Below are 20,944 nucleotides of genomic sequence, written 5' to 3'. Positions count from 1 at the left end.
TTCCCTCCTCTGGCTGAAAAACCAGAACCCTGAAATGAGGCACAAGTCGTTCAAGGTCAATAGCTAGTCGAAACGAGAGCAGGGATTGGTATCTAAGACTCCCGCCTCCAGGTTTCTTCACTTCCTGCCAGGGCAGTGATGATCATACGTGAACAAAACCATGACTTACAAAATGGGGGAATAACTTCACCAAAGAAGAGTGAAGGGTGAGGCAAGGTAAGTAACATTTGTCAAGGTCCTGCCACACCTACATCAGTGGTTCTGCAATCTTTGGGTACATCAGGCTCACCTGGAGACTTGTTAAAAACAAGATCCCAGGGTTTCCTAGAGGGGGAATCCATGAGTGATTCTAATGCACACCTGATTCGGTATCACCGCCCTAAGCAACTTGCAGAGATTCCTTGGAGTTCAGTCTTGTGTGTGTGTAGGGCAGAAAGGGGTGGGGGGCAGCGGTTGGGAAGGGGCTTAGGTTCTACCTTCAGGTGAAAATAAATTACCCTTGAAAAATCCTTTTAAAACATTCATAAGTTTGACAGTATAAATTTTTTGTTTTTGTGGGGAGATAAAAACCTGTACAGTAGGACTTCCCTGGTGGCGCAGTGGTTGAGAGTCCGCCTGCCGATGCAGGGGACATGGGTTCGTGCCCCGGTCCGGGAAGATCCCACATGCCGCGGAGCGGCTGGGCCCGTGAGCCGTGGCCTCTGGGCCTGCGCGTCCGGAGCCTGTGCTCCGCAACGGGAGAGGCCACAACAGTGAGAGGCCCGCGTATCACAAAAAAAACCCCCAAAAAACAAAAATAAAAAAACCTGTACGGTAGCATGTAGTATAAGATTTAATGCTTTCAGTAATGTAAGACATGAGAAATGCATATGCAAAATATGGCTGTACTATTTTGTTTTTATTAAGTTTATTAATATAATTTTCCGATTTCTGTAGTGACCATTCTCTTGTAATCATTCCTTGCCTCTGTGTATATTCTTCTTTTTTATTGAAGTATAGTTGATTTACAGTATCGTGTTAGTTTCAGGTGGACAGCACAGTGATTCAGTTACATATATATATATATATATATATATATATATATATACCTCCTAATTTATCCCTGCCCCCACCTCCCTTTCCCCTTTGGTAACCATAAGTTTGTTTTCTACGTCTGTGAGTCTCTTTCTGTTTTAGAAATAAGTTCATTTGCATCTTTTTTTTTTAAGATTCCACATATAAGCAATATCATATGTATGATATTTGTCTAGCTTACTTCACTTAGTATGATCATCTCTAGGTCCATCCATGTTGCTGCAAATGGCATTATTTCATTCTTTTCTTTATGGCTTAGTAACATGCCATTATATTATATATATGGAATATATATGAATATATAGTAATATGTAGTAATATTATATATATATATATGTGGCACATTTTCTTTATCCATTCATCTGTTGATGGACATTTAGGTTGCTTCCATGTCTTGGCACTTGTAAATAGTGCTACAATGAACACTGGGGTGCATGTATCTTTTAGAATTGCAGTTTTATCTGGATATATGCACAGGAGTGGGATTGCTGGGTCATATGGTAGTTCTATTTTTAGTTTTTTAAGGAAACGCCATACTGTTCTCCATAGTGGCTGTACCAATTTACATTCTCACCAACAGTGTAGGAGGGTTCCTTTTTCCCACACCCTCTCCAGCATTTATTATTTGTAGACTTTTAAAAAAATTGAAATATAGTTGATTTACAAGGTACTATTTTAACTTATGCAAGAAAGTTATACCTAGAAGTTGCATTTGAGTTAGTTGAATGCTCACATTATACGATTCAGTGACAGAAGAACACTATGAAACATACATTATTAGCTCCAGTCTATAGATGGAGAGGTGGGAGTTCAGTCAGGTTAAGAGACTCGCCCAAAGTGACCAGCTTGCAAGTGCTGGAACCAGGATTTAGACTTAGGTCTGTATGCTTCTGAAACCTGTGATCTTTTCATTCTTATGACACTGCCATGGGGCCAGTTCATCTTTTAGCATTCCCCTGAAGGGTAAAGCGCAGAAATGCTCCAGAAGGTCTTGGGCTACTGTTATTTCAAACATCCAGTTAAAACAATATACTATAAACTGGGTGAGAGAAAAAATTAGATTACAGTCATATCCTATCAGTAGAGTTGGGGACCAAAAATGGCTAACAAGGCTCCAGGCAATGATAAGAGGTGGAGATAGAGTGTGCTAGGAATGACATATCCAACCTGAACCTTTATCACTGTAGGTTAAATATCTTTCATAGTTTCCCTCCTCATGCAGTTCCCTTTACATTTTCACTTTAAAATAGAAAGTCAGTTTTCCAGAGGGAACAGACTTGCCCAAATAGAGGACCAAATCTCAAAAAAGGCCTCCCTACTCACCTGGACTTCTGAAATACTCCCTACTCACCTGCAGCTAGGAGAGGGTCACAGGAGACAAGGAGTACCCCAGAAGTAGTCCGTCCCAATGACAGGTTAGGCATTACTAGGAGGCCAGAATAGTGCTAAACACTTTGCATACATTGTCTTATTTAATCCCTTCAAGCCCATGTAGTGGGTGCTACTAGTATCTCTATTCTACAAAGAGGGAAACTGAGTCTTAAGAGTTTGGTGCTTTGCCCAAAGTCACTAGTTGCTCTCAGTACCAGGATAGAGTTGAGTGCTTACTATATGCCAGGCGCTGTTCTAGGCATCTTATATGTAGCGACTCCTTAATAGGTGCCATAATTATGCCACTGTACAGATGTGAAAGTTAAATACCTCACTCAACTCAAACAGGGAGTTAGTGGTGAGTCCAGGAAAGGAATTCAGGAAACTCTCCGGTCTCAACCCTTAGCCTTTCACCTTGCCTTTCACCTTTCCGACTACTGGGCGCTAGCCCTAGAGTTTCTGAATCCGTAGGTTTCGGGGCAGTACCTGTGAATTTCCATTTCTGCAAGTTACCAGGTGATGTTGTTACTGGTAGTCTGGGAAGCATGCTTTGAGAACCACTGCTCTAGAGCTACCTCTCAATCACTGCGCAACAAATCCCAATGGCCGCCAAAGTCCGTGTGTGTGTGTGTGTGTGTGTGTGTGTGTGTGTGTGTGTGTGTGTGTGTGTGCAATTCCCCCTGAGAAGCATTTGTCCGTGTGTGTGTGTGTGTGTGTGTGTGTGTGTGCAATTCCCCCTGAGAAGCATTTGCAAATATATATATATATATTTAAAATAATTCCTAGAATTTCTCCCTATGGAGATTTCTTTTCCAATAAGCTTTGTGCTAGTAAAATCAAAAGAGGACACAAGTGTGTCCTTTAACCAAGAGCCTTCGGCGATGGAGTGCCTTCTAATGCTTGTGTCCTTCTCCGCCGAATCCGAGCGCGGAGGCGGCCACGTGCGCGGAGACACAGCGGCCAGGTCCCAGGTTCTCAGAAGCCCGTCTCGGTCCCGGGGCAAGGACAACAAAATGACCCGACCACGGGACAGCCCGACCCCAAACGGCCCAGCTCCTCCTCGGTGGCTGCCGGCCAGCTCCTCCAGGATTATTTACATTTTCTTGCTCTTCCTCTGTCCACTACGGAACAATCTCACACTTCACATCTACCCTCAGGAGCTGAGTCGAACTCGGCGAAGTTCTTCTCCAAGGGCAAGTGGAAGGGCAGCGAAGCGGGAGAGGTCTTTACGAGCGTGGGGTGGGGGGAAGGAGCGGTGGGGAGGCGGAGGGCGCCCCCTCCTCTGGTCTCCGCGGCCCTCGGGGGCGCCGGGCGGGCGGGTCCGGGGAAGGAGGGGAGCGCCCCCAGGCGCCGGGGCCGGCCGCAGCCATCTTGCCCGCGAGCCGCACCTCGCAGGTCGGGCGGGCGGGCAAGCGAGCGAGCGGGCGGGGCGGTTAGGGGCGCCGCCCCGGGGCCCCGCCCCGCCGGCGACTCTCCGGAGCGCGGGCCGCGGGCGCACTGCACCGACGCACAGACAGCGGGGAGAGCAGCCGTTCTCTGCGGGAGCCGCGGGTGAGGCAGCCGCGCGGTCCGGGGTCGACGGGCTGAGGGGCCGGGCCGTGGGGTTCACGCCGCGCGCTCCGCGGAGGGGACAGTGGCCGGAACTCGACGACAGGTGCGGCGGGGCGGCCTGTGCGCGAGCCCAGGACCGGGGGTCCCGACGGGAGCCGGACTCGGTCTGCCGCCGGCTCCCGGAGTCTCGGGCCGGTGGAGTCCCGACCACGCGGTTCTCCCTGCGGCCTAAACACACGTCAGGTGAAGCTGAACCTGCCCGCGTGGCCGCCCCGCGGTTGCTCCGCAACCTTCCTCTTTCTGCTCTGTCCCCTCGGGTCCCTCTCCCAAATGCCACCGAAGCCCGGGCTGCGTGGGTGCGCCCCCTTCCTCCTCGCCCGGCCGGGCGGCCCTCGCCGCTCCCGGGCGGGGACAATTTTTTAAAAGTGTTTGACGGTTGCGGTTTCAGCCCTGGGGCAGACGGTTGCTTCACAAAGTGAAACTTGCAGTATCCTGGGCTCCAGGCTGGTTTCCCGAAAGCCCCGAGGAATACCTCGGGGGACCCCCGCCCCGGCGCCCTTCCGGCAGCCCAGGCCCAGCGGCCCCGTGCCCCCTCGCCGCCGGCTTCCCCGCCAGTCCCCGCCTGCCTGCGCGCCTTGCGCTGAGGTCCCCTCCCCCGCCTCCCAGGCTCCGCGCTCCCCGCCCCGCCCACCCGGCCCCCTCCCCGCGGTCCCCCGCAGCCCCTCCGCGCAGGTCCCGCCCGCCCGGCCCGCCGTAATTGCAGGTTGGGCGGTGACTCATCCCGGCGCCCGCCCAGCCGGTTCTTAAGCAGCAGCGCGGGGTGGGCGCCGAGTCTCGGGGCGGCGGCGGGAGCAGGAGGAGGGCTGCTGGGCGTTTTAAAGGGGTTTCCTCTGCCTCTAGGTCGGGAAAACCGTTTCAGCTGCTGCTGGAGAGTGTGTTTGCAGGAGTCTGAGAAAGACCCATCAGGAACCGAAAATGCCGAAACCAGTAAGTAACGCAGTTTCTGGGCGGGGTCGGATGCTTCGGGCATTATTTTCAAGTGGAGTTACCTGGGCGAGGTGTTGGGGCAGTTTTTTTTGTAGAATAGCGCTGTTTTCTAAACGGACGAGAGGGCAGGAGTAGGGAATTGTCTACTCTCTTTGTTATTAGTTGGTCCTTTGTGGAACTCGAGGAGAAAACAAGATTATGATGCTTTTCTCTCTACAGTCTTGTTTGCGAGCCACCCGCCCCGCCCCCAGTGGTTTGGGTCTTCTATCAAAATTAGAATCCCCTTTTACGCGGTTTCGGTCTGTTTAAAACCTGTATTCTAATGCAACTTGGAAGTTTCTTAAGAAGAAAAGTCGTCTAAATCGCAGGGAGAGTCAGGTGGCTTCCGACGGAGCACGCCAACTCCCTTCGAGGGTCTGGAGCCAGCTGCAGCCCAGCTCTTTCTTTGGCGCTTTAAAGGGCATCCGGCAGAGAAGACGCTGTCCTTCTGGGAGCAGCTTCGTTCCAGTCCATTTTACGACAGGCCCGTGAAGCTGTGCTCTGTTAACCCGGGAATGTGCTGGTGGCAGCAGGATTCCTATCTGAAAGAGGTTTAGTGATAAATTTGAATTGCAGATGAAGGAAGGTAGCCCTGGAGTTTGATTAGGAGGCTCCTGGGCCCTCTAGTCCTGCACTGCCCGTGCACGTCGTAAACGTCAGCTGACTGGAGCGCTGCTGTGCCCCCATCTCTGTCCCCCTGCATCTGATTATGTTGCCGTCTCGGGTAGATTGTGGCCAGGCTGGGCTTTTATATAAGGTTTTCATTTAAGTTGTGGGAACGAGGCAGGTTCTTTGTGACCAGCGTTTCTTAGAAAGTTGTATCTGTTCTACCAGCTTTAACACAGGTGAACTGGTGGCTAGATATTGGGGAGAAGATTTTGGAGTTTTGAATCACGGTGGAGAGAATATCTGGATTCATGAAAAATTGCAGTAAAAGATACATGTGGAATTTATTTCTTGTTTTTCAAACGAGTTGGTTCTGTAGTCAGTGCTTATGTGTTTTTTTTCTACTGTTAAACTTTAGATTCTCTAAAAGGAGCTCTTTATTAATAAAGTTTTACTTTATTGTTAGGTTAAATAAATTACTATGTTAATATGCTAAAAGATTCAGAAGCCAATAGAGCTTTTGCCTAGGTTACATCATCAAGATGATTCATTCGTGATGCAGAAAATTTTTTTCCTACACAGAATTCTTCTTTTCATTTACAATTTGCAATTGGCATGTGACGTTCAGGGTTTACAATTCCTGTGATATAAAACAGACCCAAGCACAACATCTTACTCAGGGCACAGTCCTGTGCTGTGTTACACAGAGCAGTGATCAGGAGATTACCTTTCCTGGTGTAGTTTTCTTTATTTTATTAAAAGAAAAGATGCAGAGTTCAGCTTTTAAAATATCACTCAGAAAGAAAGTCAGTAAACCTGTTTCCTGTCACTATTTTTCTTTTTCATAAGGATCTGTAATTTCTTTTATTTTTCTAGCTTTTTTTTGGTAGTAAAATTTACATTAACATACAGTTTACCATCTTAATTATTATTATTATTATTATTATTATTTTTTTGGCGGTACGCGGGCCTCTCACTTGTGGTCTCTCCCGCTGCGGTCCGGACGCGCATGCCCAGCGGCCATGGCTCACGGGCCCAGCCGCTCCGCGGCACGTGGGATCTTCCCGGACCGGGGCACGAACCCGCGTCCCCTGAACCAGCAGGTGGACTCCCAACCACTGCGCCACCAGGGAAGCCCTACCATCTTAATTATTTTTAAGTTACGGTTCAGTGTCATTAAGTACATTCACATTGTTGTGCACCCATCGCCACCATCGATCTCCAGAACTTTTTCATCTTTCCAAACCTAAACTCTGTACACATTAAACACTAACTTCCCATTTTCCCCTCCCTCCAGCCCCTGGCAGCCACCCCTCTACTTTCTGTCTCTGAGTTTGACTCCTCTAGGTGCCTCATATAAGTGAGACTACACGGTATGTATATGTCCTCTTGGGGCTGGCTCATTTCACTTAGCATGATGTCCTCAAGATTCATCCTTGTTGTGCTGTGTGTCACAATGCTCTTCCTTTTTAAGGCTCTCATTTTATTTCTTAGGGCAGGTGTGTTTTCATTTCATTTGGCTTTGAATTTCCTTTATGATGGATCAGAAACTTGGAAAATGTTCTTCCAACAAAGTGAAGATAGTTGTTGAACTGTTAAGGAAGGATGGCAGCCATCCTTAACTTGTAACATCTTTGTATGTTAGGGTCCCAATAACCAGAGTAAGATTTTGAAAGACTATATTTTGTATAATATTTACAGTTATTTCCAGGTGGTATTGTGAGGTCCCCTTTTACGTGAGCCACAGCTGTTTTCCATAGGAAATTTCTACCTAATTTTGGTGGGGGAGGGTCTTGGAGATTTTGCCTTGTAAAATGAATACACTTAAGTCTTTCTCCATGTGAATCCTATGAGGGCCACTCCAGAGACCACTAAGAGCTTACTGGCTGATAGGCACTTCTAAGGCTGTTATATAGAGTATCTAGTTTTTGTTACTGTTGTTTTTGGCTCCCTCCTAGTTGTTAAAGCTGAAGCATCCAATAACAAGCTCTACAGATGCGTCCTTTGAACAAATGGTTATTGATTCCTATTATTCAAGCCCAGATTAAGAATTTTGTTAGGTGGCTTCCCATGACAACAGGATTGAAGGCAAGCCATAAAGATGGCTACGTCTACATAGTCACGGTTGAGTCTCCTCCAGACCTCTTGAATTTGTCAGGCAAAGTATTGTTGATTGGTATGTCTGAACAGAGTCAGTGGATGACTCTATTTGTAAAACAATTATATAAGTGAAATAATATTTACTTGCTGCGTTTTCTCTTAATACTGCTTCTGCGATCACCACTTGTTAAAGACGTTGCACGTCCACAAGTTCAGTGAGCATCTGTCGCCCCGGCGCCAGGCACAGGGTATCGCACAGACGGTTGCAACAGATCTTGTCTTTGGGGAGCTTGCAGTCTGGGACCCAAGCCCAGACACAGGCAAACACTGGAATGGGAGCTGGAAAACCCTCTGGGAGCCATCCAGGAAGGAAAGAGACTTAGGTAAAGTGTGACACAGCTGAGAGGAAAGCCACCGGTGCAGAGATGGGCAGGCAGACTGAGAAGTCTTGCTCGATCCCCCGGGGCGGGTGTCCTCCATCCGCGCCTCCCCCCGCCCCCCCGCCGGCGCTCCAGGGCTGTGGCCCATTGCTTTCCCAGCTGCTCTGGGCTCTACTCTGCTGTGATGGGTAGACTTTCAAGGAGGATGGTTTGAGGTCCAGAAGGCACCACGCCCTCTGCCCAGCTGGCCGGTTTGGCCTGGTGCATCCCTGTCATCTGGGGAGGGGCACAGGCTTTGTGCTCAGGGCTGTGGCTCAGGAAGCAGCCCTTGTGCCCAAGGTTTGGCTGAGGGTGACCAGCGGGCTCCTTTCCCCTTTCTTCCTCCTTTCCCTCGTACTCGCTTTCTTCATTGTGATGGAGAGGAGGCGTGGGGCGTCAGGAAGGAAAACCACCGCAGTCAAGCTTGGGGGTGAAAAGGGTGTTGTGCTCAAGGCCAAGCTCTCCTAAAGCTTTTTTCGGAGAACTTTAGCCTGAACTGCCTTTAAGTGGCACCCGTGAATGCCTTAGCTGTTCATTCCTAAAGTGTCGATATGGAAATTTCTAATGTAAAAGTAAGTTTTCTCCCTTCAGTCGGAAAACTCTGAAAGTGTGTTCAAAATTCTGCCCCATGCCAAAATCTTAAGATAATTTCTGAGATGACCTTGCCTCCTGAGAATACGTAGCCTCTTCCACTTAATATTTTAACACAGTCAGAATTCACTGAATATCCTAGTGCATCCCCCCGCCCCACTGCGGAGCACACACGGGATCTGTTTTCCCCGAGCCCCTCCTTCGCTGCGCGCAGCTGGTGAGTTAGGCAGCTAAGGTTTTCCCATGTGGCGGTAGGGGCGCTGGCTGGGCTTAGTCATTTGTCGTCACACTGGAAGGCACAGCGAGTGTGTCTGTGCGTTCACGCTCACGTTCACGCGTCCGTTCAGCAGACGTTTACTGCGTTACTGTGCTGCATGTCGAGGCTGTCGGCACAGACCGTCCCTGTCGTCATGGATTTACAGTCTGGTGAGAGGGACAGACTGTAGTCGTAGAATAACGTGAATGTGTGCGATGGCGTGTGCGTAGGGGGAGTGCTCATCGGGGGTCAGGAACGCACCCCGACGCACGTCGTGACCGTGCTGGGCGATGTGAAGAGTGGAGGGGCGTCCTCCAGGTGAAGGAGGGAGACGGGGGACATACCCTTCAGCGAGATGGGAAACGGCTACATGGGGGCCTAACTCTCGCGGAAGCGCTGAAGGGTTTTGACTGGAAGGAGGTGACCTGATAAGATCAGCCTTTTGGAAGGTCACTGCAGCTGCCGTTCCGGAATCAGCAGGAGGTGCTGGGCTGTGGGAGGTGGTGGTAGCCTGGACCAGGGCCGGGTGGGTGGAGAGAAGCACATGTGTGTGTCTGGGAGGTGAACTTGATAGGACTCGGTGACAGATCGACGTGCAGTGTTGGTGTCCAGGCTGCCTTCTGGTGTCTGGTTTGCATAAGTGTTTGGATGGTGGTACCATTCACTGAGATAAGGAACCTGGAAAAGGATCGGCTGTGGGAGGGGAGGTTGAGGGTTTGGTTTGTACATGTTGTTAATAAATTCGTGACTGTGATTGATGAAAGAACTCCTCACCTTCTTTCAGTATTGTAACCACTGCCCCCTGCCAGAATATATACAAATACCAGACTTATTAAACAACAGTATTTTTAAATCCACATAGACTAAAAGTGATCCAGCAGCTTTCTTATGTTCCTCCCGAGTGTATGTACGCACCATAGACACCGTAGTTCAGAGTTAGCATTAATTTACTACAGCATTCCCACATTCGGGTTACGCGATTATCTGGAGACGTGAAGCTTCCTGGTCCCTCACAGGACTGCTGAATCCCCATCTCTAGGGCTGGGAGGACTGGATGTCTGTGCTTTAGGTCCCCAGATGGTTCTGATGCACCCCAGAGTTTGGGCACTGATGGTTTCATAGGAAAAGGACAGATTTTGTATATTCCTCTCTCTCGGTGGGGTTGATGCTGGTGGTCGTGCGTGGGCAGCGAAGCCCAGTGCGGTTCTGGAGCCTCCATTCAGGCGAAGGCTCTCACGCTCTCACGAAGGCGGATACGCGGTCCCAGCTCCTAGCGCCACGGGTGCCCTCATTGGTATTTGGAACGCGGCCGAGGTGGGAAAAAGGAGATGGGGCTCAGGCTCCAGAAAGACAGGACCAGCTACGATGCACGAGAGAATCTCTCTGATTTGAACTTCTGTCTGCAGGGTGTCCAGTTGCAGAGCTTAATTTGGCAGTGACCAGCGAGCTTTCAAATTTTGGCTCTCTTTGTTTTTAAAGGGGAAAAAGAGGCCAACATTTCCTATTAAATGGCAGGGAACAAAGAGACCCCATTCCTTTGTCTTCTTTTCTTTCTTCTCTTATCCTTCCATGCCGGCCTCTCCTTTTACTTACCATCCTAAATGATATTGTGATTTCTAACAACATTTTGAATAATTTTATTCATACTTGCAGTTTGGGAAAGGAAAGCAACATCACTATTCTTAGTGAATTATCATAATTCTTTAATTTTTTTTTAACTTAAACTTTTGTGAATCTGACAATTTGGAGATTCTTTGGATGATTCAATATGCCTCTTTCTTACAGTGTTTAGACATTTCAACTCTAATCTGAAGTAGTAGAATTCAGTCTTTTTTTCAAAATCAGTGAATTGAATGCATTTTGAATTATCCTCTGTATTTTATTTAATTTCACTACACTTGGGATTCTTCAACTACTCCAGTTAGTTTTTAATTTAAACAGTACACACTGCTGTAAAGCAATTATACTCCAGTAAAGATGCCACAGATGTATATATATTTATATCATTTAAACACTTAACTGTGTGTCTGCCACTATTAATTAAATATGGAATACTTACTGAAGAGACCAGGAGGTTGCATTATTTTCCTTCTAACATGCTTAGTATCTATGGCTTTTGATGTAAAGAATAAAGATCTTATTCCAGACTTCTGTAAATAGATTTTTTTTAAGAAATAAAAATAAACATTGTGCTGTGATGTTAGAGACTTCTGGCTATAAAGTGAAATACTTAATATTTAATTAATATACATAATTTTTCCAAGTAAAAATGCAAAGAGCTGTAAAAAGAATAGTTTCATAATTAATTTACTATTTACCTGTGCTTTGGCAAGCCATTTAGTTTCTGTGAACCTCAATTTCATCATTTGTAAAACGGAAGTAAAAAAAAGTTTTTAAGTGAAAAGAATGTGAGATAAACTGAGACAAAGCTTATACCTATGAAATCCAAACAATTTATCTTCAGATGCTGTAAGCTTTATTTCCTGTGTGCTGTTTTCCCCTGAAACATATTTTACAAACTTTTCAGTGCAACCTGTAGCTAAAGCTAAGGGCTTTAGTTCCCGAGTTTTTATAAACCAGGTAAAGTTTGTCAATAGATCTTCCAAGGGAAACAGCAAAGTGAAACATTTGAGTTATTTAGTAAAAAGGAACACTATCTCCTCATCCTGTATGTCTTCTGTGTCTTCTAGTTGTCAGTATTCCCTTGTAGGTCACATGGGTTCCTTCCTCATTTATTGAAGCCCTATTATATGTGCTAGGTGCCAGGTCTATAAAAATAAATAGCATAGGCTTTTGCCTTGAAGGGATTCTCAGTCTAATAGGGGAGTCATATATGTAACCAAAGAATTGCAGTTCAGTATAGTAAGTGTGGGAATAGAGATACAGAATATTGTGTACCCTAGAGAGCCAGAGAATGCCTCCCAGCTGGGTGAGATTCTTCAGGTGGGTGTTGAGGGGTGCATAGGAGTTACCCTTCTGCCTTTGGGCACTGGTGAATTCAGGCAGCAGCAGTGGTCAGTTCTGTTTTCCTTGGATTATGATTCACATTGCATTCTCCAAGCCCTTTTAAACACCTATAGATAAACAGTAATGCTGTTCCAAAGGAAATGGAAAAGTGCATTAACATAATAATTATCTTTTTAACCTAATATACTTAAGAAAACAAACCTTAAAAGCAAAATGAAAATTTTCTGACCTTGAGCCAACTTTTTTTTTTTTTTTTTTTTATCTTCCCGGTATGCGGGCCTCTCACTCAGCGGCCGTGGCTCACAGGCCCAGCCTCTCTGCAGCATGTGGGATCTTGCCGGACTGGGACATGAACCCGCGTCCCAAAGCCGCGTCCCCTGCATCGGCAGGTGGACTCTCAACCACTGCGCCACCAGGGAAGCCCTGAGCCGACTTTCATTGATAAAAGAAAGGGTGAAACTGTAATAAACAGTGTGAGACTTTGCTTTCCATTCTGTTAAATTTGAAGTCACTTTCCACAACCTAATTTTCTTTTCTGTTTTTGCCTGAGAGATGATCAGTTTGAAACTGTCAATACCAAAAAAAATTGTCATATCAGATATTGTAAATAATTGTTTTTACTTCAGGGTGGGGTAGGTAAAGGCCACATCTGGCTGTGGCCTGGTTTTTTGTGGGCTACCTAGCTAGGATTGGTTTTTTTACAATTTAAAGGGATTTCTCAAACAACAAAAACATGCAGCAGGTGCCAAATAAGGCCCCCAAAGCCTAAAATACTGTCTGGCCCATTACCGGAAAGATTTGCCAACTTTAGGATAAAAATAATTGTTGTTAAGCCTTTGTTACAACCTTGTATATATTTAATGACTAAGCTAATAATATTTGGAAGTGGATCCACCCCATTGGTTCCAATTTTTAAAAATTTTTTGCTAAAGTACAGAGAACCTGTTTTGGGCGTCACAGGCCTGAGCCTGGATGTGGACTGAGTGCTGTCAGCAAGGAGCGGGCATGGCTGGGCTGAGGTCATGTTTTAAACAAGGCTGCTGTTCCGCGGGTCTTGTTTCTATAGAGAAGGTGGTAGTGTCTTGTGTCACATTTGCTAAGCCATTGTATAATGACAGATTTCTGGCGTATGCTAAAAGAAAGCAATTTGTACCTGATATTTGAGTTGGAAAGAGAAGGTTAGATGAGTGAGTTGCGTTTTTGTCACTGATCGTTTAAAATTAACTATTGTCTGTGTCTGAATGTTTGAGTGTAGATAGTTTTATAATTTGATCCCCGATTGAGACCATTTTATCTAAAGTAGAGCCCCTCACTGTCCACCCCTTGCTGCTTTATTTACTTCAACTTCTTTCTACCCATAACAACGATAGATACTTGTTTCTTTGCTTTCTATCTTTCCTGGCCACAAAGTGAGAAGCCGAGTGGTTTGGAGGAAGAAAAAGCATCATTATCTACTTCTAGAACAAACTTTAAAGGCTTGCTTTATTGGCAGGTAAATAGAGGGAAGGAGGATGAGCGAGCAGGTAAACAGGCCTGCCCTTGAGCGGGTGACCTCGGGCGGGTCCCCCAACCTCCCCGAGCCCGGCTTCCTCACCTGGGCAGCAGGATCCGAGGACCAGCCTGGCACAGAGGACGGCGTAAAAGTGGCCAACTCCACTTGTAACTACCGAATTCTAATCTGATTAAAAGCTTTCATACCTCATGATGGGCTTTTTTTTTTCCTGACTTAGACTAATAATGTAATAGATTGGGCCTCCCCTTTTTCCTGCTCCCACGGTGAAGACCACCACATCCCGGCATAAAATTCATTTGTTCGTTCAACAAATAGAGTACCTACTGTGCGCCGGGTCTTTTAGGTCCTGGGGATACATTGGTGCACAAAATGGGAGCAATACCTGCTTTCAAGACGCCCTCACTGTAGGGGAGAAGACAGATACCTGCTGTCAGGGAGTGGTGTTCTCATCCCGGCTTTGCCAAGAGGTACAGGTGGTTTTGTTCTTTTCACTGACTCTTGTTGAGTGAAGGGTTAAAACCATTGGGCAGAGTGACTTAGGAATGGGCAGAGGGTGACATATTTTGGGTTGTTTTTTGGTAAATCACTTGACATTGCACCACGAGCCAAGGTGATATTTCTCCAAGGACCTGTTTTCACCTAGTTTTAGTGATAAGTACGTCGTCGTTTGCCATACCTGCTTGGATTCTTCCATCATTTCTCAAGCATGTGGTTTGGTGAAATTTATACCTTTTGAATAATATTTTGCTTATTGTACCATTATTGCATCTATAGGTTTTTTTAAATAAAATAAGTCTTAGAAGGATATCCAGTCTTAATCCTTACTTTTTTTTTTTTTTTTTTGGCGGTACGCGGGCCTCTCACCGCTGTGGCCTCTCCCGTTGCGGAGCACAGGCTCCGGACGCGCAGGCTCAGCGGCCACGGCTCACGGGCCCAGCCGCTCCGCGGCATGTGGGATCTTCCCGGACCAGGGCACGAACCCACGTCCCCTGCACCGGCAGGCGGACTCTCAACCACTGCGCCACCAGGGAAGCTCCAATCCTTACGTTTTTAAAGAGAAAACTGAAACACAGATCACTTGGTAAAAGCTTAGGACAAATTTTAAATTTGAACCACCTCTTTATTTATGAAAATGTAATATGTATGTTAGCCTAGTATCCTTGTTGAGATGTTTCATTGCCTTGGTTATTGGTAATAACCAAGTAATTATGGTTGTTGTTGGTAATTATGGATGTTGTTTCTTGGGTGTTCAAGTATCTGCTTACATAATACATTGCTATTTGGGTGAGACACTTAAGTGGGACTTAGATGGGGAGATAAGGTGGGGAAAACCTGATGTTTATTAAGAAACTGGCCAAACAGGGCAGTTTGGAAATATAATGGCATGACAGAGCTCCAAAGGGCATTTTATGATTTGAACAAATCAGCTGTAAAAAGAGAGTTTTGAGGCAATGGGGAACAGTTGAATATTGACTAAATTTTAAATACTAAGGAATCGTTTTTAATTTAATTATGTTGGCTATGATAGTGGCGTGGTGTTTTTTTTAATACGTGTATGCTTATATATGTGTGTGTGTAAGCTTAAAATATATTCATGTTTAAAGTCCGTTAGGGCTACATACCAAAGTTTTTACAAGTGAAATGATACACAATGATCTTAAAATGTGCCAGCGTGTCTTAAGTGGTCGAAAGAGAAAATGAGTCAAGAAGGCTAGAAGCAGCCGTGCGGTCGGTCGGTGGATGCAGAGCACCCCGCAGCCCGCCGCACTGTTCCCTCTGCTTTTGTGAATGTTTCAAAGTTTTCAGAATAAAAAGGTTGTTCTTTAAAAGCACATTATAGGGGTGGAAGGGAAAGATGCTGTCACTTTTCAGGTCACCAAATCCCCGAGTCACTAGAGAGAGAAGGCGGGAAGGGATGCTCCTTCCCCTGGGGTCTGGGTTCCCGAGGAGCCCGCCCTGCCTGCCGCTGGGTCCCAGGGAGCAGTTCTCCGTGGATCCCCGGAGCAGAACCGCGGTTCTTAGACCTTTGGTGTTCTGATCAGATGAGGGACTGATTTAATCCCACCTGGGCCCTCTCGCCCTCCACACACCTTTTATTAAAGGAGAGCTCCAGTCAGAACTGCAGTCGACTTGGAAACACACAGAACTGTTTGTTCCCGGCTAGTTCCTCTACGGCTCTGTATTCCCACGATTTTTCTTTTTTTTTTTTGATGGGGGAGGGGGTGACCCAACTAGAAATGGGTCATTGTCTCAATAGCAGCATTCTCAAAGCTGAAAATTGGAAGCAAGCACACTCAAGTGTGGGGCATTACTTAGTGGAATTGTATGCAGCCGTTTTAAGAGATGAGTATGCAGCCTGTGCCGGGACCGGGGATGGGGGCAGGGTGCGAGGGGCTGAGACCTGCAGTAAATGCGACAGCCTGTGAGCCGCAGGGGCTAGGTGGGCGAGAGGGTTACTCTCAATCAGGCAATTAGGTACATAATTTTAATCCCACTCGGGATGTAGCATACTTGATTGTGACAGAGTACAAATTGAAGAGGTCTTTTTTTTTTCACTTCATATAATTTCAGAGAGTGGTTTAAAAAAGCATAAATTAAATAAATTAAAGCATGAAAGCATAAATTCAGTTGAAGTGGGCTTATTCGAGCAGATTTAGTTAGCTGGCTGATTTAGCTTGGGCTTTTAAAAAATAAAACTATTGGGGTCTTACTCTATTTTTGATAGATAGCAAAAGTGAAGGCTTCTTGGTGAAGTTCAAATATATCTTATCTAAGCTCCTTATAGGAGAAATGTTCTTTAATACTGCAAAATATTACGGCACATGTGATCTTAACTAGGGGCAAAGATTTATTTCAGAAATGGCGCAGGTTTAAGTGTGGCTTATTTTATATGCCCCTCCCTAAAACAGCAGGTTAGCAAAGGAATTACTGTTGTTTTGACACTTTCATTCTTTCATAGGCTTTCCTCCCACCAGATTAGAAAACTCTTCTCAGACTTCTAAATTTACAAAGAAAACAGTCCACTCCAGGTGGAATGAGATTTAGTCTTTAGGCCTTTAATTTCCTGTTTTAGGAGCCTGGAATTAAAATCCATTGTACCATGTGATAGCCCTCTTGGCCCTGTCCCTTACTTGGCGTCTTTTATGGGATCCTAAGTTTGTGGATATAATTAACCTCACTTTTCAGTGAACTAAATCGGTGCTGAAGTATGTATGACACACCTAGTAAAACTGAAATGACATACTACAGAATCAAGACTTCACAAGCTTATTAGATAAAGTGACCTTGAACGATAATTTATTTTGCCTCCCTTGGGGCGGGGAGAGGAGAGAGGGGTAATGATTATTTGTGTTTCTGGAAAGGAACAGTTTCTTTTGCAGAATGTAACATTCTCTGATTCTGTATTTACCCCTTTCTGTGGAAAGTGGTGTCCAAGGTGTCCTTGTTTAAATTTACACACAGGGTGTATGTCATTCCCAGTGTAGAAGAAATCAGTTCCTACTTACAGACACTCCCCAAAAAAGATCTTAAAAATCGACAGCCAATGGGTGTTAGGAATATTATTTTCACATGCCATTAGCAGGTAAGGAAATCCCCACCAGTGTTACCCTGCAGCACGGATTTGGAACTTGGGTGAGAATGACAGTCCTTTCGTTTGTCAGATGCTTGGAAAGCAGTCTCTTACTGCCTTCAGTTTCCTCCTTCCAAAATTAGTGCCTTAGCCTGGTGAACAGTGGGGAGGGCTTAGCACAGCTGTTTCCAAAACCCCGGTTTTACAGTAGAGGAGGGAACTGTGACCCTCTTTTTAGTGGGACTGTTCAGCTCTAAGGTCATGATTTTTCTCTAGTCATGTTGAGCACAGACAGGACTGGTTTGTTCACTTTTTGTATTGTTAAGCAGGCTTGGCTGACAGGAAGTGGGTCTGGGGGCAGGAAGTGGCTTGCTTTCAGAGGCAGAAGGAGCTGTTTAGAAAGACTTGGGAGTTCATTTCACGTTCTGGAAATTATGCGATGGGTATTAGTGGATCTGAGCTCTTCCTTCCTATCTATATCTATCGGTATATATACTTCACATAATTGTCATCCTGGAATTTGGAAATACAAACTTTTCAATTCAAAAGTTTAAAGTCATTGACTTACATTGAAAGATACAACTTTAGGACTAACATTTAAGAGCTATACAAATATAAATAGTTTTAGTAGGTTAGGAAATCGCATAGGCCTTTCTAGGCCGCAGTTTCTCAGCCTTTAAAAGAAGGTAGTCAGACTAGGATAACTTTTTACCTCTCACCAAGCAATACCCATTTAGAGTCACTCTACGAAATAGTTACCCCTCCTCCCTTTTAAAATTATGCTACCTAGAACATATACATGTATATAACATAAAAACAGGGTATGGAAGTATCACACGATGTAGATACCTGAAACAAAAGTTGTTGGGAAATTCCGAGGCCCGGCTTTCATGCTTCACTCTGCCCTGTTATTGTCCACAGCATGTTAAGTAAGGATTTAGCTTTTTTACACTGTAAGCTTAGCCTCATGGTGGTGGAGGAGAGCAGTTTGGAAAAGGAGATGAGGGGTGTGTAGTGTTGGTTTTCATGGTTAACTTTAAGTTATCCTGAGTACTCCTTAAAGTGTTATTGAATTCTCTGTAAAATGAGCTAAGTGCCTACCCTAGGGCGACGTGATTCTCGGAAGACTTGAGCTAAGAAACTGCTTACAGCTAGCTGTGTGGTTTATACTAGTCAGGTTGGCTCCTTTGATCTTGAACTCTGTAGTTATGACCTTACTTTTCATTAGTGATTAGCAGCTGGGCGGACACTAATCCACGGCTGCTTTTTTACACCTGCACGGAGAAGGGGTGGGAGGGGAGGGCAGGACTGTTGGAATCCCAAAGGTTGATGACCTCTCCTGAGGCACTCGATTGTGGTAGGTTAATTCAGTTTCTTGATAGATACTACCTGCGGGGCATTTGGAGTTATTCTCATTAACTGTGAGCATCAATCCACACGTAGCAGAGCTTGAATTTTCCTGCTGGGGGGGTGACCACTGTCACAAGGGTTGGAGTATGTGGAGCTCTGAGATGGACGGCAGGGAGACTGGGAGCAGCCAACACAGGCATCCCCCGCTCCTCCTCTGACTTTCCGGACCCCGTAGCCCGGGAATAGCACCGGTCCGTGACTCCCCGGGACCTACGGGCCAGCCCTTGACCGCCGTAGGAGTCGTCTGAGTGGACTCTTGTCAGCCCTAACGTTCGATGGTTTCATTATTGCTATTACTAGGCAATAAGAGGCTGGTATATTTATTATCCTGGTATCATACAATTAAATGAATACTTGATTAGAATGTGAGTGTGTGTCTGTCCTGCCCATCTATCTGTCTTGGTTGCCTGTGCCACAGACAAAATGATGGTGCACGGAGTTCTTACTGCATCGCCTGGCACTTTGTGTTCTGATTAATTCCGTAGACTTTTTGCAAGATTTGTGGAGCTAGATGGCCAGTTTTCTTTGGCATTTGAAAATTTTTCCTAAGCCTAACAAGCCAGTTTCTTCACCTTCACTCAGTTTCTTCTTTAACCTCAAAAAAGAAGACTAGATAATGATGTGATTGTGTTTAATTTAAAATTAAGATACAGAAGAGCTTGAAAGAAAGGACTAATTTTATTTTATTATTATTATCTTTTTTGCGGTACGCGGGCCTCTCACTGTCGTGGCCTCTCCCGCTGCGGAGCACGGGCTCCGGATGCGCAGGCTCAGCGGCCACGGCTCACGGGCCCAGCCGCTCCGCGGCACGTGGGATCTTCCCGGACCGGGGCGCGAACCCGCGTCCCCTGCATCGGCAGGCGGACTCTCAACCACTGCGCCACCAGGGAAGCCCGAAAGGACTAATTTTTAAAAGTTATTATCCATTGGTGGTCAGGTTTGCCATAGCATTATTTTATTAGTAAGATATACTGTTATTCACACCATCTCTAAAGGTCAGTAAACCTCAAGAAGTCTGGTGTTAAGAGCTCGAACTTACACATGTACCCCTGAAGTTTCTAACTTTGAGTCCAGCTTGCCTTCAGGCACGTGGTGACGTGTGGCTACTGCTGTTGTTGGCAGCGTTTTAGAGAGAGACCAATCAATGCCTCCCTCTTGACTGACAGCAGAGTTGATGTCTGCCAGTACAGTCAGTATCAGGTTACTATGGACTTGACTCCATTTAATGAAAAATTGTGTTTTAAGAACCACATTTCTATTTTACTTGTCTTCTCTCTGTATAGTGTTTTAATATTTTGACATATTGGTTTTTATTTTGACCTCTCCATGCTTAAAAGAATGGTGTACAACAGGGTGTTTTCTCAGCTGCCTTTCTTGAATAGAAAAGGACACTTTAAAGTGGACACACTAAAGTGTCCACTTTAGAAGTTGGACGGTTCTAAAGAACTGTGCTTATTAGAAACCATAACGATGTAAACTATGGTCATTGGATTTTTAATGGCCACTACTTTTATAGAATTTTGTTGTTTATATAAACAGTGTTACTGGGAGCAGTGTTGCACATTTAACTAAGACAAACATTCATTTTATTTAATAGATAGAAACAAACTTACCTCTATTAGCCGTTACTGTGACAGCCTGTAAAGGGTTAGTGATATGGACAGAGAGGAGCTAAAAACCAAAAAATCCACTTGCCTTTGGGGCTTTCCAGCTTTGCCTTCTAAGTTGGCTAAATTCACAGGTCCGCATTTCTACACTAAGCTGATTAAGGTTTGCTGAGTTAATGGTAATATTTTACAGAGGGTGGTTATTATTTGTAAATGACCACTGTGTGTCATAGCTAATGCTGTGATTTATTGAGTTGGAGTATGTTCATGATACTGATTTTTATCTTAAAGATAAGGAGATCAGGATCCAAAGAGAGTACAAAAATAGGCATCCCTCTGTAGAGATACAGTTTCATTAAGAAAAACCTGTCTCTGCGAGTTTAGGTCTAGTACTGAACGAAAGTCTAGTAAAGGTATTTTCACATAATGGAGTATATATAAATAGTAGCAGTACATACATTAATCTTGCCAAAAGGAGTTGTGGCTGTTTGCTTGTTCGGGATCCTAGCTGGCCTAGCCTCTTTCCCCGGGAGCAGGGTCTGTGTGGGTGTGGCCTTGCTTACAAGCTGGGAGGAGCTGAAGATGGATGGGGCCATCCCAACCTCCGGAGTCAGAATCTCTGGGCCTCGGGCCCAGGAAACTGTTTCGACAAGCTCTCCAGGTAATTCTTCTGTGTGTTCAAGTTTGAGGAACGCTGAGGGCCTGGGGAGAGTAGCGTATGAGATGTGGCTGGCCATGCTTTCTGTGCACTTGCGAACAGACCCCAGCCTTCAGGAAGCATGTCTGGTATTGCCGCAGTGAGCAGGGCTCTGGAGGGGTTAATGTTAATCCAAGAAAGCAAGATTCAAAGATAGTGTTCCGTTAAAAAAATTTGGGGGGGGG

At 45.6% G+C, this 20,944-nt stretch overlaps 1 protein-coding gene across 1 annotated transcript in view; it reads left to right on the top strand.

Annotated features, from left to right (window-relative positions):
• The first annotated feature begins 3,311 nt into the window (after positions 1–3,311).
• Positions 3,312–20,944, top strand: part of EZR (ezrin) — a 47,534-nt gene continuing 29,901 nt past the window's right edge. The window contains 4 exon segments of the mRNA XM_059083534.2: positions 3,312–3,701; positions 3,704–3,929; positions 3,932–3,996; positions 4,897–4,983. Of these exon segments, the coding sequence (XP_058939517.1) occupies positions 3,327–3,701; positions 3,704–3,929; positions 3,932–3,996; positions 4,897–4,983 (753 nt within the window). The 5' untranslated portion in view covers positions 3,312–3,326.

Source organism: Kogia breviceps, chromosome 13, assembly GCF_026419965.1.
Source record: "Kogia breviceps isolate mKogBre1 chromosome 13, mKogBre1 haplotype 1, whole genome shotgun sequence".
NCBI classification, from domain to species: domain Eukaryota; kingdom Metazoa; phylum Chordata; class Mammalia; order Artiodactyla; family Physeteridae; genus Kogia; species Kogia breviceps.
Note: the sequence above shows the minus strand (reverse complement) of the source record. Positions and strands in the feature narration are given on the sequence as shown.